The 19,493-nt window shown below is 31.3% G+C and overlaps 1 protein-coding gene across 6 annotated transcripts in view; it reads left to right on the forward strand.

The window, feature by feature from the left end:
- The window catches only part of LOC145321897 (phosphoenolpyruvate carboxykinase, cytosolic [GTP]-like), a 39,811-nt gene extending 22,894 nt beyond the window's left edge, over positions 1–16,917 (forward strand). For 4 of the 6 annotated variants that reach the window (XR_013880445.1, XR_013880446.1, XM_080163543.1 and 1 more), the window contains exons 22-24: positions 10,468–10,545; positions 12,910–13,034; positions 16,706–16,917. Coding sequence is in view for 3 of the 6 variants with exons in the window: in XM_080163543.1 (XP_080019669.1) it covers positions 10,468–10,545; positions 12,910–13,034; positions 16,706–16,710 (208 nt within the window). In the remaining 3 variants the exon portion in view is untranslated. Of the gene's footprint in view, positions 1–10,243; positions 10,342–10,467; positions 10,546–12,909; positions 13,035–16,705 lie in introns of those variants that run through there. The other 2 variants (XR_013880447.1, XM_080163545.1) reach the window with 2 other exon arrangements.
- The last annotated feature ends 2,576 nt before the right edge of the window (positions 16,918–19,493 follow it).

Consider the following 19,493-nt stretch of genomic DNA (forward strand, 5'->3'; position numbering starts at 1 on the left):
TATCAAGCAGTTTTTCAACAAATTTACTTAAATTTTGCTTTGACTCTTATACATTAGCATTCTGATTATTCAGTTCTGACATTATACAAGTGTTAATGTCCGTTTGTCCTACCGTTTCTGTGCTTCGCTTTTATGGATGTTGTCATCCTTGTTAAATTACTTTTATATCTTACTACAATTCAATACTACACATTATCCCTATTATTAATATATCTAACTTTGTAAATTTGATACTTTCGCGGACGTGATTGGACACCGTATTGAGATACAAATGATTTCATAAAGGTTTTTGTATGTTTTACAAAATTAACTTTTGACCACATGTATGTTTTAATTTTAATTTTTTAAAATTAATGGTTTTATAAAAGTTTCTACGATGTACATTTAGGTGTCGTTCGAAATTAAAGCTCTTTTGTCTTTTGATAATAAATAACATTAGGTACTTAGTTTTGATTTTTCTTTACCTTTTCATAATTTTAAAGGTGTTGCTCAAGCTTTTTTATTTTTGGGGGGTAAAAAATCTCAAATGTAAATCCACTTTTTGGTTTCAAATATCAAAATACCATAAACCATGTTTTTTTTTAGAAGGAGGGGGGAGGAGTTCTTTTTAATTCCGTGCTACCAGCTTCCATATCATTCTCCTTCTTCCAAAATTTGAAGAATGGGGAATGGTTTTATTCTGCTAACTAGAATTTGTTTGCACTATTCACAATTTGTTTCATATTTTCAGCTACTTTTATTAACTTAATTCTTTTAACTAGAAAAAAAGCTATGGTCATTCTGTAATTACCTAACAATATAAACAGCTACTCAAAACATCTTAATTGTATTCTTTAAACCAATTCCAACAATGAACTTATGGACATCATTAATTTTACTTTTTACTCTGTACTTTTGGTTTTTAACAAATGTTTTTGTTAAAAGCGAAGCTTTCCGCATGTAGGGTCAGTCTGTACGTCCGTCCGCCCGTCAGTAAAGATGATTTTTAGATATTTTTATTGACATATCTCCTTAGGGTGTTAAATATTTTACTTTATTATTAACTAGCGGCTTCGCCCCTAACCTCTAGGGGCTTTGCTCCAAGAGGTAATCAAAGAAAAAAAAATTACCTCTGGAGATGTCCCCACAAATTTTAAATAATTTTAAAAAAATTAAGTACCTGATGAGAAGCCCCCACTCTACCACTAATTTTAAATAATTTAAAAAAATTGAGGGAAGATGTTTTTTTCATTTTTGGGGGGGGGGTTGGGGATTGTCCCACCCACCAAGAAAATAGCCTAAAACCACCACAGGACAAGTAGGTATATTCCCTGAAGAGTAGAATCCGATCGGTTCAGTGGTTACTGAGATCTTAAGGGACGGACAGACATCATTCTTTGTATTATAGATTGCAGTAACTTTATGTTTGTTGTATTTATTCGCTTTTATGGATGTTGTCATTCTTGTGAAAGTAAGGAACCCCATAATTAAAATTTTTTTTGCTATTAAGATAATTTAGTTAATATTTATTTTTTTTGTTGGTGAAGGGGTGGGGGAGTTGTAGGGAGCAATGGAAGGGTTTAACTACTTCTTTGTAAAGTTTAAAATTTTTTTGGGGGGGGGAATGAACTTCACCCACCCATAAGAAATCGTTAAAAATAGACACGCCCTTAAAATATAAAACCAAAGTGTAGGCGTAGGGCCTTATTCGCCTACACAGTGAAGCTGCTTATAGGTATCGGGTTGGTTTTAGGCTATTTTATTTTTATGAATAGTCCGAGTAGGTATGATTTTAGGCTATTTTTCTGCCCTTCCACATTTCTTCTTCGAATATTGAGCCCCTAGGTGCTGTGGCCCAGGCGCTAGTGTTAAATATAAGACTAAGATTTATGAGGTATTAAGTCATTCTGCTTTTAATGAATAGGAATATTTCTTTGGTGATAAAAAATTTTGGATCATGGAAAGAAAACAAAGTCATTCCTTCATCTAACAAAATCTAACTTAAGGGAGGTGACTTATGTCCTTTGTCTGACAAATTCTTACATTAGGAAGGCTGCTTATGTCCTTCATGTTGCAAAACTTACACGGTTGGACCCTCAGATGTCAAAACTTTATTTTAGTGTTTGGCCAAAATGACTTAGCAATTGTATCTGTAAGTACGTCTAATAACACCCTTTGCTATTTTTAAAATCCTAGAAAAATTTTTTGCAAGAAAATTGCATAAATTCGCAACCTATTTTAGAACCACTACATAACTCGAGTTTTAAAACTTTTTATATAAAATCCTTTTTACAAAAAATATCAATAATTACTTAAAATTAAACCTGGGAGAAAAAAAAATCTCATTACACGTGTTAATTTGCATGTTTTAGGTCTTTTTTTGAGGAAAGTATAACTTCCACATTTTTGACAATAATATATTTTTTTAACATTTCAAAGTAAAATATAATAAAACTTAAATGATTTTTCTTGAATTATCAGTTGAAAATTTCATCAAACATGCAATTTAAGTGATGAAAATTTAATAAAATCATTTTTTGAATGTTTAGAATTACCAATTTTCTACATTTAAAACAAAATGTTAACAAAATTTAAAAACATTCTAATATATAACTTTAAAAATCAATAACATTTTATAAAATGATGTTTTAAAAAATAAATCATTAAAAGGTATTAAAATGCATTTTAAGTTGCTTAAAATTAAAACAAGAATATCTTTTTACACTTTATTCTTTGTAATAGAGATTAATCGTCATTTGCTGAAAATGAAACATTTAATAAACTAATTGAATCTTTTTGTGACCATGTTTAAACTTTTTAATTTTTACACTAAGGTGTTTTTTAATGAAAATCTTTGTTGAATTCTCTTTTGCGACAAAAAAAGAAAGGGAATTTTTTACTATTTCTAGGTTATCTTATGTACTTTAAACTATATAATATGAAATAATTTTTAATTGTCTTTCTTTTGAGCCACAAAACACTGTAAAATGTAACATATATGCAAAAATAACAATTTTTTTAATGAATATTATAATATCCTTATATGACATTGCGTCAGAGCTTATTCTTTAGATCATATGTTCATAAAAAGTAGTCATAAACTTGGAGGGTTGCACTATTTATTAGAATATTAAATAAACTTGAATGGTAAAAATATTAGCATAGCCTTTGTCAATTCAAATGCTTTAGGTATATTATTCGGAAAGTTAGTTAAAAAAGAGAGAATTTGTTGTGTATACTGTTAAAAGACTTTCAAAAATGTAAATTACAAAGCAATCCTAAAAGATCGGGTCGTAGGCGAGTCTTAGTCAGGGGTTTTCTGATAGCAAATATTGCGTTATTGGTATACAATGTAAAAAAATAACATTTTAAAGAAATTCTTTAAATAAAACCCAACGTGTATTGGCAGTACAAACATCTTAATGCTAGCAGACATATGTTTATCAACATTTGCAGAAAACTATTTCCACAAGAAAAATTATTCAGGTTTCTACTTCACAATTTTAAATATTTCTTTCTGATAAAATGTTTGACATATATCGTATAATCATTTACCAAAAAAAATATTTTGATAATTTAGATTTCAGAGAAGATTAATCCTTTCAAAAAACTAAGACGACATTTTGCATCTTCTGTCATGACATTTTAGAAAAAATATAAAAAACCAAAATTTAGTATGAAAACTATTTTCATCGATTTTTCTGAAGGTATTATCGTATTCTGTGGCTTTGTTATTATCATTTACTTATATCGAAAGTGCCAAACATTGTACCCTAACTTATTCATTTAATAAAAAAACAACCGTGCTTAGCTTTTCTGTCCTTCACATAGCAAAACCTCACAAAACATAGCATTTCTGTCCTTCACATAGCAAATTCTTGCAAAACATAGCAAATTCTTGCAAAACATAGCATTTCTGTCCTTCATTTAGCAAATTCTTGCAAAACATAGCAAATTCTTGCAAAACATAGCATTTATGTCCTTCACATAGCAAATTCTTGCAAAACATAGCAAATTCTTGCAAAACATAGCATTTATGTCCTTCACAAAGCAAATTCTTGCAAAACATAGCATTTCTGTCCTTCACATAGCAAATTCTTGCAAAACATAGCAAATTCTTGGAAAACTTAGCATTTCTGTCCTTAACATAGCATTTTGGTCCTTCACATAGCAAAATCTCACAAAACATAGGTTTTTCTGACCTTTTTCTAACAGAAGATCAGAACTAAATCAGAACACACATAACAAGAGTTTTTACATAGTACATTCAGATTAACAATTATTCAATTGGCCCCTTTTCAGTCCATCATATGACATGGAAAGGAGGTTGAGGAGCATTTTATGCAGCCTAAATTCCACTATGCTATGCCACTTTTCCTAAAAGGTGTCATAGCTGGCCTCTTTTGTGTCCATCATATGACATGGTAGGTTGTGACACAAAAGAGGCCAGCTATGGTGCCATGTAGGAAAAGTGGCATTGCATTCTTGGGCCTAAAAGGCGTCATAGCTGGCCCCTTTTCAGTCCATCATATGACATGGGAAGGAGGTTGAGGAGCATTTCTGAATGTACTATGTAAACACTCTTGTTATGTGTGTTCTGATTAAGTTCTCATATCCTGTTAGATAGAAGTTCAAACAGTACATTTAACTCAGCATAAATTATGATAATTTATGCAGGGGTAAATTTTAAATGGGGGGGGGGGGGGTTAATAATAATAAATTATCATAATTTATGCAGAGTTAAATGCATAATTGATAATCTTAATGTATTATGTAAAAACTCTTGTTATGTGTGTTCTGATTTAGTTCTGATCTCCTGTTAGAAAAAAGTCAGAAAAACCTAAGTTTTGTGAGATTTTGCTATGTGAAGGACCAAAATGCTATGTGAAGGACAGAAATGCTAAGTTTTTCAAGAATTTGCTATGTGAAGGACAGAAATGCTATGTTTTGCAAGAATTTGCTATGTTTTGCAAGAATTTGCTATGTTTTGCAAGAATTTGCTATGTTTTGCAAGAATTTGCTATGTTTTGCAAGAATTTGCTATGTGAAGGACATAAATGCTATGTTTTTCAAGAATTTGTTATGTTTTGCAAGAATTTGCTATGTGAAGGACATAAATGCTATGTTTTGCAAGAATTTGCTTTGTGAAGGACATAAATGCTATGTTTTGCAAGAATTTGCTATGTGAAGGACATAAATGCTATGTTTTGCAAAAATTTGCTATGTGAAGGACATAAATGCTATGTTTTGCAAGAATTTGCTATGTGAAGGACAGATAAATATTTTATGCAAGATTTTGCTATGTGAAGGACCAAAAAGCTAGGTTCTGTGTGGTGAAGGGAGGCTACTTATGTCCTCCATCTTGCTAAATCTTTGTTAAGGGAGGCAAGTTATGTCCTTCATCTAACAAATTCTCACATAAGGGAAGCTACTTATGTCCTTGCTAGGAAGGTGACTTCTGTCCTAATTAAGGAATGACTTTGTTTTCTTTCCATGATCCAAATTTAAAGTTGAGGGTCGACCATTAATTTTTAAAAGAAAATAAGGGTAATTTTGTTTCTTATAATGGATGGTAATCCACAAATATTTTAAAATTAAGAATATTTATCCGTTTTTAAGCCCTTCATTTCATAAAAGGATTTAGAACAATAACATTTTAATTCATTTTGATTAAGTAATAAAAAAACATGTTCTGAAATATGAAGGGGGGGGGGGTTATAAGATACAATTTTATACACCAAGGATGATTACGTCCAATAGTAAGGCTTTCCTTATGTCTCATGATCTCGGAAATTGGCAGTCTGTATTTTTCATGAAAGCTTTGTAAATATGTTGGGTGCTGCTATTACATATGTTCCTAATCTCGCTCACCTTTCTCCTTAAACAAGGGGTGCCTTGACCACATAGCAGTTTAGGTCAAGTATGACTTTCAAAAACAAAAGAAGTTTTAGAGATCTTAAGGTGGAGACATCTACCCAGAGTTAGGACCAATAAATAACAGGTGTGGACATAGATTTATGGACTTTAGTCTATTAACACTGTCCTGAAAATACAAATCCAATTAATAATCAAAAAAACATTAAGAATTGTTATATAAAAATTTACGTTACCTTAAAACTTGGACATCTTTTAATAATTTTTGCTATTTAAAGTATTAAGAAATTTGGGTACTTACGCTTAAAAGAAGCTTAAAAGTGATATTATTTGATTTAATAATCCATGTAAAAATGTATCAAAATAGGTATATAAAAATAGAAACATAATTTCTTGGAACCATAATTAAGTCTTTTGTTTAGCTGGCTAAAAAGCAACGAGTAATACATATAGTAATAAAATTTTAGTTAGCTTTTGTACTTTTGATCTGTATAATTTCACAGCGATTTTTGAAAGCTAAGCTTTTCTATAATTAGGGTCGGTCCGTCCGTCCGTACATCACGTTAATTTAAACAGGTAAGAATTTTCCTATCGATTCCAAACATTGCATGGTGATTTCTGTAGTAATTTGGTATGATTTAGAAAGCGTAGCAACTCTATAATCGTCACCACAATATCCGTACTTCCATTTTAAACATGTTGATTTTTAACTTTTTTAACAACGAATTTGTATGTGATAAAGTTATCCGATTGATCTAATTTTTGGAATACTGATTCCTAGGACAACAAAGTACAATGTTTTAATTGTTAATGTCCGTTTGTACTACCGTTTCAGAGCTTCGTTTTGGTGTATGTTGTCATCCTTGTTTTTTCTACATTTTGGGTTGCACCTTCCTTTCTTTTTAGATAGTAAAATACTGTTTGGTGATGTTCGTTTGATGATACCTACTTTGTTAAGCTATGCTTTTATGAATGTTGTCATCCTTGTTTAAATAAAAAAATTCAGTTGCATTTTTAGGTTAGATAATCCAAAACAAGAACATTGTTATTATAAGAAGTGCAACCATATATGTAATATTTTCCAGTATGCCCTCGAAACCGATTTATATCCACTGGATTAGAACCGGTTCTCAGCCATACTGATGAATAATGTATTGCTTCGTATTGCAGACGAATTTTCGCGGAAAGATGTTTATAATATGCGATAAATAACTATCCTTACACTAAAGTAATAGGATGTCTGTCTGTGTGTTTGTGTGTCTGTGTGTTTGTACCGAAGGATCCCGCTAACCGCCGAACTGATTTGGTTCTCCTTAACAGGGTAAGGAAGAATCTTAGGGGATAAGACAATGGAAATAAATATTTGTACGCCTCAAATTATGATAAAAAAATTTCTTCCATTGCAATTATAATTAATGGTGGAAAAGTTTGGACATAGCTATGTTTACAAACCATTTAGAAATTTAATAAAAGTACCCAAAGTTTTAATGTGAGAACGTGTTAATAAAATTTTGGTGACCATTATAATTTACAGTCCAATGTCTATTCCCTCCCTGTAGTTAAATAATACATGTCATTGTCCATACGACCTTTCTAGATTATAGAGTAGCTAAACTGCTAAGCGTTTGTAGGAATTGATATATTATTATTTGGATGTTGCACCAGATTTTCAGGTACTCTGATAATTATGCTCGCAGCTGTCTAAAATGACTATGTCCCCCATCCACCCCTTTTACCCCGTCCCCTCCCCTACTGAACTAACTAACCATTAAGTAATTAATTATAAATTTTCCCCTGTTAAAATATCCATGCATATATTATATCCATTATTTGTAGGTATTTTTATTTGTTTTTAATTAATTTACAGCTCTCTAAAACGTTGCTAAAACAATAAAAATATTTGCTGTAGAATCTAAACAAAGTGAAATTTTAAATACTATAAATTTGTGTAATAATAAGTAACCGCTGATATTATAGGGCGAGACGAAAATTTTATTTGAAAAATGACTTTAATTTCTTAAATTTGCAGTAATTTTTTTCTCCATATAATTCATTTTCTTTGTAACGCATATTAAGTGACAATAAGAGAAATCGGGTATAGTCTCTTTCGTGGCAACGCACCTTAAGGGGCGATTCTTCGTAATTTTTACAGTTACTTTTCTCCTATTTTTAGGGGGCTCTAACCCTGCGGGGCGTTACCACGAAAGGGTCTATTCCCGAAAAATCAAATGATTGTTGATCGAATATAATCTTCTAAAGTTTTTAAATATATTTTCTTCTGTATCAAAAAAATATTTGGAATACATTAAGCATAGTTGCAAACTATATGATTATGATTGCAATATTTATTTTTGCTTTATGCAGTAAAATAGCCTATGTGAAGCTTCCATTAAATAAAGGGCCCAATCGGTTCTTTGATTAGTGAAGGACAAACAAACCACAAGTTTTGTTGCTAAAAATCAAACTTAAATTCTCTTACGAACAGATTTTCTTCTGTATTATAGAGTAGCTTTGCTACTCACGAGAACAATTTATAAAAAATGGCGAGGGAGGGTTCAACTTGATTGATATATTAAGAACATCTAAAAAAAAGTTCTAAAATTTATTGACCTCATAAAAAAAATAATTAAATAATTCCTAGGGCTAATAGTGTACTGTCTCATTTTACCAAGAACGATTACGTCCAACCATTACAAATATATTCAGTCCAGGGATCTAAAGGGATAAGACAATAACCGATAATTTGATGTACATTATGATACACAAAATTAACGCTTCTGTAGATAACAATTGAAACGTTTGGACACTCAACTTAAAAAATCAACCAATCAAAATACATCAAAAGTCCCCAAAGTTGGTAAACCAACGAATAAGGAAACGTTGATAAAAACTTTGGGGACTAGTGTAATAAACAGCCCATTGTCCCTTCTCTCTGTATTCAAACACTTCTTTAAGGAAATTAGATAACATTGGACTTTTACTTTTAAATAAAATCTCCCATTAGTTGGTTGTTCAATATGGTTATCATTATCATTAGGTTGTACAAAACTGAAATGTCTTAACGTTTCCACCAATAATTTTATCCTGCAGGAGGGGTAATTTTGTTTTTCGTAATAATATAGTTTGATAAAATATTCTCTACCTATCTTTCTAGCTATATTCATTTACTAGCGGTTACGCCTCAAGCTCAAAGTGTTTTTGTTATAGTAAAGAAAAAGTAAAAGAGAAATTGAGGGGGGGGGAGAATAAATTTTTTTTTTGGGGGGGGGGTGGTACATTCCCACAAAATAGTTAAAAACCTTCCCAGGACCCATGAGAAGATTCACCGTAAAGGAGGACCATATCGGTTGAGCGGTTCCAGAGATCCTTCTCTACAGACAAAAAACTTACTACTTTATATAATAGGATATATATTTATTTGTTAAAAGCGAAGCCTTTCTATAATTAGGGTCTGTCCGTCCGTCCGAGATAGTTAGCTTTTATTCGTTAATTTAGGCATGTTAGAATTGTCCTATCGATTTCAAACTTTGCATGGTGATTCCTATAGTAGTTAAGTACGATTTAGAAAGCATAGCAACTCTATTATCGTTACCAGAATTTCCGTACGTCCATTTTAAACATGTTGATTTTTTTTACTTTTTAATAACAATTTTTTATGTGATAAAATCATCCGATTGATCTGATTTTTTGATTACTGATTCCTATTACAATAAGGTACAATATTATGAGCGAAGCATCTCTATAATAAAGTATTAAAAATGTCAGTATGTCCTTAAACAGAATTCTGTATTTAAGAAGTTTTGCAACAAATTTACGTATAATTTTGTCAAACCTTATATTTTCATATTTTGTATATTCAGTTCTGACACTCAACAAAAGTTAATGTTCGTCTGTCATATCGTTTCAGAGCTTCGCTTTTATGGATGTTGTTATCCTTGTTTATTTCTACATCTACCTAATTATATTACATTTTTTTCAATATCTGTAAGATCTTATTACATCTTCAGATATTTTGAACATTATCTTTATATCTTTTCCTCCAGTTGTAGATATTTATTAACTGGTATGGAGACGTTACTAGCTACCCCCACAAGATTTTGGAGGGAGATAATTATCAATCTATACAATTATATCTATTTTATTCAATTTTAGTCCTGATATGATATAGAGGTGTTACTTGCTACACCCACAAGATTTAGAGGGAGAAAATTATCTATTTATCTATCTACGAATCTATCAATCCATCTATTTTAATTAATTTTAGTCCTTATATGGAGGCGTTACTTGCTACCCCCACATGATTTTGGAGGAAAAGAATTATCTATTTATCTATTCATTTATTTATTTATTTTTATACATCTATCGATTTATCTATTGTAATTTATTTTAGTCCTGATATGGAGGCGTTACTTGCTACCCCCACAAGATTTTGGAGGGAGTGAATTATTTATCTATCTATCTATATATCTATTCATTTATCTATCTATTGTAATCTATTTTAGTCCTGATATGGAGGCGTTACTTGCTACCCCCACATGATTTTGGCGGGAGAGAATTATTCATCTATCTATCTATATATCTATTCATTTATCTATCTATTTATATTTATTTTAGTCCTGATATGGAGGCGTTACTAGCTACCCCCACAAGATTTTGGAGGGAGGAGGCTGCTGAAATCAGACAATATTTCAAGTAAGATATGTTTTAATATAATTTTTACATTAGATTTAGTGGCTATTACTTATTAAAATGAAATAATTTTTTTTGAATTAAAAATCACTAAACCTATCAATAAAGAAATTCTATGAGAGATTTTTTTGTATGTAAGTTTCTGACCACTGTATAGTTTGCATTATTTATTTCATAGAAGCTTCAGCAAATTGGTCCCGAGTAGATTTTTATCCTGCTTTTAAAAATAAAAAAGATGTCCCTAGATGCTAGAAGCGCAACTGTAGAACAAAAATCTTTAAAAGAGAATTATATAGTCGCAATGAATTCTCTAATAATAAATATTTACAACAAAAATTTAAAAAAATATAGGATGCGTAGGTAATACGAACATAATTACATTTCAAAATTGATTATCGAGATGTTTTGCTTAAAATATTTTGTCTAATAATGTTAGAAATCCATAATCTAAAAAACAAGTTAATTCTGACATGCCTAAATTAACGATAAATGGCTATCCTTTACAGACTGACGTACGGGGAAAAACCTCTTTCGTTTAGGTTTCGCTCCTGCTAGCCTCTAGGGGCACCTGAGGGTTGGGAGAGGGTGAGTCGACCACATCCCACTATCAATTTAAGTTTTAAAAAAAAGATTTCTTGATGGCTATTTCTCTTAAGAGGGTTTGATGAACCCCAAAATAGTTATAAACCTTCCAAGGACCTATGAGAAGTTGCATTGTAAAGGAGAACCCTATCAGTTAAGTAGTTAGCAAGATCTTTTGGTACAAATAGACAGACAGAAACAGACAGTCTGTTACTTGGATGTCAAGATGATTCATTGAATTATTTAAATCTTTAGTAAAAGAAAAAATGCAGGATGTAAAATAGTAGGTAACTATTATATTGCTATGTCATTGTAAAAACTTATCATTTGGCTAGATATAGATTTATTTACAAGTATAATATTTTTCAGTATGGCTTCGAGACCAATTAATATTCGCTAGACTAGAACATGTTCTGAGCTGAAAAATCATGTATAGCAACGTATTATAGACACAGTTTTACGAATTTATTTCCAGTTTTGTTAGCCCCAAGGAGCTGAAGGTTTTAATCTTATGTTTTATCTTTTTGATGCTTAATATTTTAAATAAAGGGAGAGGTAGGTTGTGCTAAAATTTCGTAAGGGTGTGAGTTTTAAGGCTTAAAAACAGTAGTAGAACTTTAATATTCACTAAATTTGTGTATTCCTTATTGAAAAGAACTATAGACAAAATTTTTTTAAAAGTTAACATAAATTTTAACATTCTACTATTGTTTTTAAACCTTAAACTCACACGTTTACGTAATTTTAGCACAACCTACCTCCCCCTTACTCGTCTATTTGCTTGTTTGATTTATTGAATCTATTAGCTAGGGATTTGAAGGGTTAAGCTAAGATGAGTAAATCTATGTACAGTGCATCACAATGATGATAAACAAAATTAGCACATTAGAATTATTGGTTTAAACTATTATTAGTAGATATGGCACTTATAGAGATGTTACGCAAACTAATAAGTAGCACTGTAGATATTAATCCCATGATGTAATCATATATAAAGTTGGGTTTTACAAATATTATAATAACAATAGGATTATTGCAGACTTGATTGTTTATGTGCTGTCATATCACTGCCGTGTATTACTCAGCACACCACACTCACACACAAACACACACACACACACATATACATACACACACACACACACTGGACATGGGCTAGGGCGTCTCCCGGATAGAAATTTTGGATTATTCATTCTTGGGTAGAGTTTCCCACACACGTTCTACTAACATCTCAGGCATCTCAAGGGATAAGACATGGACAAAAAATTGATTTCAATTAAGTTGGATAGCAAATTTATATCCCTTCTGTAAATCAAAATTTTATGCCAAACTCCTGCTGGGGCTCTAACCCTTTGGCGCCCAAAGCTGTGGTGTCTAGACCTGTACCCATTGTAACCTAATCTTATCTGACCTAAAGTAATAAACAAACACAAACCAACCCCTTGCCCCAATATATTTAAAATACAGGATGGAGTTTCTTTTAATGAATGATAATTGTAATACTACTCATAATGGATACTATACTTTGAATTGGGATTAGAATATATCATAAGAATACTTTTAGATTGCTAATATTTGACCAGTCATCCAAATTTTAATATAACATGGATGCCATCATTTAGGACAATAAAATGTGATAATAAGATGTCTTCTTGGTAAACTTGTGTTTGGGATTAAGAATATTCTCCTTCTCGTACGAATTTTCTACATTTGTTCTTTACGAAGAATCTCATACGAAAATAATACAGTCAATCTATTTTAGTAGATCATACTTGTATTTTGTAGGAGTGAGATAGGAGATTCTCTGCCCACCGAGATGTGGCGCCAGCTGGATAAATTGGACAAAAGAATTGAGGTGTTCAGTGACTACAATGTTGAAGAGGATGAATACCACAGCTATGAACCTATTGGTAAGTTGTATCACAGTATGGCTTCTAAACCGATTAATATCCGGTGGATTAGAACCGGTTCTTAACCATACTGTAAAATCCTGTATAACATTGTATTACAGACAATTTTCACGAATGTTAAAATAAAAATCATAAATAAAAAACACAATTTTGTTAGCCTAGGCCTTTAGCCCCACAGCGCTAACAAAACTGGTTTTAATCTTATATTCTTTCGTTTTAATATTTGTAGAATGCTGTCTATAATACGATGCGATAAATAACTATTCTTGTTCTTCATGTTGTCGGGGAGGTTGTGGGTTCGAATCTTGACCACAACTGTATTTTAAGAATGTATTAATTATTACACTAGATGTTGCATCTATAATACAAAATAGAACGATGTCTGTCTGTCCGTCTGTCTCTTAAGATCTCGGTAACCACTGAACCGATCGGATTCTACTCTTCAGGGAATATACCTACTGGTCCTGTGGTGGTTTTAGGCTATTTTCTTGGTGGGTACTCCTCATCCACCACCTTTACCCTCCTACTGGATGAACGAACTGATCAATAAATAAGGATCATTCTAATCTAATCTAAACTAACGACAAATTTTCTCCTGTCAATATATCCACTTTAGTAACATTAGTTCTGAATGTTCTGTTTTAGTACCAAAACTTTTTAAATTGGGATATTTGGTTTTCATATAAAAGCAACAATTTAGGGGGTAAAAATTAAGAGGACTTTTGAATGTAAATTATGCTGGTACCCAAAGTTTTTAGACCCACATGAATTACTTTAAAGTAAGAATTTTATGAAATCTTGATTGGTTGGTGCAAACTAAGTTGGGAGTCTAAATTTTTCAACAACTAGATTTTATTTACTTATTTGGGATAGGTTTTTTTAAAAAAAAAAACAAGGATGACAACATCCATAAAAGCAAAGCACTGAAAGGGTAGGACAAACGGACATTAACACTTGTATAGTGTCAGAACTGAAAAATCAGAATATAATTGTATAAGAGTCAAAGCAAAATTGTAAGTAAATTTGTTGGAAAACTGCTTGATACAGGATAATGTTTATGGACATACTTACATTTTTAGGACTATATTATAGAGTTGCTTCGCTTATTACATTATACTTTGTTGTCCCAGGAATCAATATACCAAAAATCAGATCGGATGATTAGATCACATAAAAATTTGTTGTTGAAAAAGTAAAAAAATTAACATGTTTAAAATGGACGTACGGACATTTTGGTAATGATTATAGAGTTGCTACGCTTTCTAAATCGTACCGAACTATTAAAGGAATCACCATGGAAAATTTGAAATCGATAGGACAATTCTAACATGCCTAAATTAACGAAAAAAGCTATCCGTTACGGACGGATGCACTATGTTCCAGCGAGTGACAAAAAATCGTTTTTTACATTTTGGAAAATACACTTTTAACCAATTGTTTAGTAATATACACAAGTTTTTGGAAATAAAGCCGAAAGAATTAGCTGCTTACTATGAAAAATAAGAATTTTATGTGTAATTATACCAGAGGTATGGAATTAAGTTCCTTTTCATCATTGTAAACAACTATTTTTAAGGTCAACTAAACTACATTTCAAATCAGTGTGGACCCTTTATTTTTAAAGCTATTTTTAAGTATTATATATTTTTGGAATCAGTATGTAATAATTTATGCGATTAGCCTTTAAAAGAAGTCAAATCTTCATTTTTTGTTGTAATTGTAGATGGTTTTCTTAGCATACCCGATTTCTGTAAAATAGACAATTTTCTTCTAATGAAAATTTTAAGTTTGGTTCCAGAACTCTTAAGCGCAAAAGAGCGCAAGCAAATCCTCTTACATGGTGATATTAGATGTATGTATAATATCAGAAAACTTTACCCTGTGTATGCGAAGCTATGCGAAGTTTGTTTTGTTAAGCCCTAAAGGTACTGGGTCTATCAAAAAATAAAAATTTTTTAAAGATATAAAATTAGTATATATTTCTTATTATTTAAAATACCTATTTAATTAAACTTAAAGTAAAGAAAAATTTTCAAATCAAATAAAAAATTATCCATTGATGTCTAAGCTCTTATCAGAACTATTATACCTTTTTATTGGGGGGGGGGGGGGGTGCTCGATTTATATCAAACATTGATCCCATTAAAGCTAGAAGTCTAAAAATTTGTATGTGTTTTCCTTGATCAACAAAAAATATTCTGATTTTATATGTTTAACATTATCTACTCCCTTTACCCTTTTATTGAGCAACCTTTCACAAAAGGTTCTTTTATACTTATTAAAAAAGAAGAGTAGAATTTATATTGATAGAAACTGTTTCCTTTAAAGTTAAATGAAAATAAAAATTAAAGTCTTACATATCTATGATCTAAAGGGATAGGACAATGGCCTGTAATGTACATCCCCAATGCTAATACACAAAATTGCCCTTTCTATAAATTACAATTAGTTGTTGAATCTAAAGGGATACGACAATGGACGGTAAATTAATGTACACCCCCAATGCTAATACACAAAATTGCCCCTTCTATAAATTACAATTAGTTGTTGAAATGTTTGGACACTTAACTACTAAACCAACCAATCAAAGTCAATAAAAGTCCCAAAAATTGTTATGCCTACAAATAAGAAAACACTTTTATAAAAACTTTGTGGATTAGTATAATAAACAGCCCACTGTTCCCTTTCTCCCTGCTTAAATATAAATATTAAATATTAAAATGAGTAAGAAATTGACTCATCTCTGGAAGTAATTTTTGTATTAGAAATCTCAAAATATAAATTTTAGCGGTGGCGGTCGGCGGTTAAACGGCGGCAGATTTTCATGGAATTTTAGTCGTGTATTGTTGTTAGAATAGCTTAAGTTTAAAATTTGAAGTCTCTAAGTCAAAAATTAAGGTAAAAGGAGCTAATTTAAGATTTCTGGAGACCTGCAGGATCATGACCTCCAGGATCATACCTGGAACCGGAAGTTAACTTGATCACCTATATTTCGTATTGGGATGTAGTAATATAGGATATTTTAGTATTTTGGTAAGATGAAATGCTAAGTTTAAGTCATAAAAAAATATTTTTGCAATTTACCTGTATGATCCTGCAAGGTATCCTGGCATCCTGAAGATATTAAACTTTCAGTTATGTGTCATACCCATTTTAAACAAGTCACTAAGTTATAGCTCTCTATCTTTCACACACAGAAAATGAGATCGGAAATACCAGAAGTGGGAGGGTCGCTCCCCCCCCCCCCCGAGACTGTTAAGGGTTAACAAACATTGTTAATTGGGTTGTACAATATCTTTTGATATGATTCCCGTCAATGTAGCTCAAAAACAAAGGAAGTTACAGCTTCTGGAATGTGCTTATTAGACTATCTTTACACCCCCCTTGACGCCCCTTGTGTAAAACCACAATTATTATTATTTTTCACCATTATTTTAAAAGATATATGTATACTTATTGCTATTTAAATAAAATTTCATAAAATTTTTTAAATATACACTCTATGATTTTTTGTCATTTTTCGGGATTTCTGGAATACAGTGGGATGTACGGACGGACCGACCTTCATTATAGAAAAGCTTCGCTTTAAAAAAACCTAGGGTACCAGTATAATTTAAGTCTATTTAAAAACTACTCATCTTTTAAAATTAATAAATTTACTTATGTTTCAGGCTAATTAACATCCAACGAACAACCGGATATAAAGAAAAATGTAATAATTTATACAATTTTAACGTTATTTTTTAATGTTTTTATACTATTATGTATTATTTAAAATGTATTATGATATAATGGCAATTCTATATTTATTATTTATAATTTTATAATATATAATATAACATATAATCTACATTAATAAAGTAATAAAAAATAATTAATGTTCTCTCATGGCTTAGAATATAAATAGGACCATTTAGACGAAAAGATAAATAAAAAAGCAAGAAATATTATGTTGATAAGTAGCGTAGTTCGTAGCGTAGTACGTTATAACCTAGCTCGACTATGGTTTAACACGTAGCGTAGAACATTCGCTTATTGCTCACGCACAGTTAGGACTTCAAGGAAAGTATCGTGCAATCAAAGAGTTAGTTGTCTGATGGGTGTTACTTAACCTAATAATCCTGGTGTTTGGACAGAAAAGGAGGGAATAGTTATTTCTCGCATCGTATTATAAACACTGCAGATTCCGCGGATATAGAATGTACAATTATAAGATTAAAACCAGTTTTTAGCCCCGATGTGCCGAAGGCACCGGCTAAAAAAACTGGTTTTAATTTTATGATTGTACATTTTTATATTCTTAGAATGCTGGATATAATACGATGCGAGAAATAAACCCAATGCGAGAAATTAACCCAATAAATTTGTTTGTAAAACTTTGGCTACCAGTAGAATTTCCAATTAAATGTCTCTTCTAAAAAAGTACAGTCTGACAAATGTACTATTCAAACGAAAAATATTTGAATTGTAGAGGAGCATCGCCTCTTCACGGTTTGACCTGAATTGGATTAAGTTGTTCTCTTGTGTAAGAGTTTATACTTTGCAGGGTGGGAGCGGACATTGGACTGTAAATTATACTGGTACCCAAAGTTTTATTAACTTTTTTTTTTTTTTTTTGGGGGGGGGGGGAAAGCGTCACACATTCTAGTAAAGACGTCCTTTTCAACTGCCCCCCAAAATGGCTGAATGGCTAATTCGTCCATTGTCTTATCCCTCATACGAACCGAATGATTTCAAATGTACATGTTAAAATTATAACAAAAGTCTTACAATAGGTTAAGTCTGTAAAAACTATCATGCCCCTTCCAATAATGAATATATGATCTACATGGATATATTGACAGGCAAATGTTTAGGTTGCTTATATGTGCATCGTTTATTAGTCAGTTCGTTCATCAAGTATTATGGGGATGCGGTAAAGGGGGTGGATTGTGGTCATCGTTAATGTAGCCAGCTAAGAGAATCATTTTATTAGAGTATGTGAAAATCTGGTGCAACATCCAAATGATAATATATACAACAAACATGTTTAAACCTTACACTTTTCTTATCTGTTACTAAGTATACACGCTACCCCTCAAATGAAATAAAAAATAAAAATGATTATCATGCAGAGATGGGTTTTTGAAAGATGAATGCCGCGTTTTTCGACATTTTTTCGACATTGATTGATTGAATGAAGACGATAGGATTTTAACAGAGTATACAACTTAAGAATTAAAAATTTTAAAATTATTAGTTTAGCCATTTGTATGATGTCTAATATAGCTCTAAAAAGATGCATTAATTAATATGCAGCAAAACTGGATTAGAGATAATTTGTTTTTCTACTATTAAGGCCGTAATAACAAAGCAAAAAAAATAAATAGTTGTATACTCTGTTTAAATTTCGCGAATCAAAAAAACGCAGCATTAATCTTTTAAAAACTCATCTCAGGGAGGGAGGGGACATTGGGCTGCTATTACACTAGTCCCTAAAGTTTCATAATAAAGTTTACTTATTCGTTGGCTGAACAACTTTGAGGACTACAATTAAATTTGTTTGGTTTGTTTATTATGAATTTCGAAACGTTTCAACAACTAATAGTATTCTACAGAAGGGGTAATTTTGTGTATCATCATTGAGGATGTACATCAATTTATCGGCCATTTTCTTATTCCTTTAGATCCCTGGATATTATATCAGTGATGACTATTATAATACAATCTTTGGGAATAGTCCCTTTCGTAAAATCGCCCAATAAATGTTTTAGACATCCATACGAACAATTCGAATTATAGAGTAGCATTTGATTGCATAACCCGTTTAACTAAATTTTCCCTAATTTTTAACTTCTTTTGTATAACGCAACTCACCCGTGGGTCTCTTGAAATATTTAAGGGGTATAGTGATATAAAAAATGTACTCCATAAACCTTTAAAAATTCTCCCACAATATTGTACTGTACACCCAAAAGGCCACTAGAGAGATAGTGTTTTTTAATGTTCTAATAACTATAATGTAACTATTTTGTTAGCTAATTGTAACAAAAAACTTAAGTTTGGGCAGACACTACTAGTTTTGAACTAATAAATCAAAACTCAATAACAGTACTCAAAGTTTTAAAGCAGATGAAGAAGACAACAGGGTTATGAAACCTTGGGTACTAGTGTAAATTACAGTCTGTCCCCTCCCTCCCAAAATAGTAACAAACTTTTGAACATTTTTTAATCTATCAATTTCAATGGATTTAACTTTTCAATGTCTTAGGTTATGACGCGGTTTTGGGCTGTATTTTGCGGATTTACTGTTTTGCTGGAACAGCATCACGCTTAAAGTATATGATAGACTACGTGGAATGAGTGCAGGCAGTAGCTAGCGGGGCGTGCACAGTGATTCAGGCGGGTGAAGGTACCAACCATATTTTTTATTACTTGGATATTACATCAAATTATCATATACACTAATAAAATGAAACT

The sequence above is a fragment of the Acartia tonsa genome, chromosome 6 (assembly GCF_053477335.1).
Source record: "Acartia tonsa isolate MP-2025a chromosome 6, ASM5347733v1, whole genome shotgun sequence".
In the NCBI taxonomy this organism is placed as follows: domain Eukaryota; kingdom Metazoa; phylum Arthropoda; class Copepoda; order Calanoida; family Acartiidae; genus Acartia; species Acartia tonsa.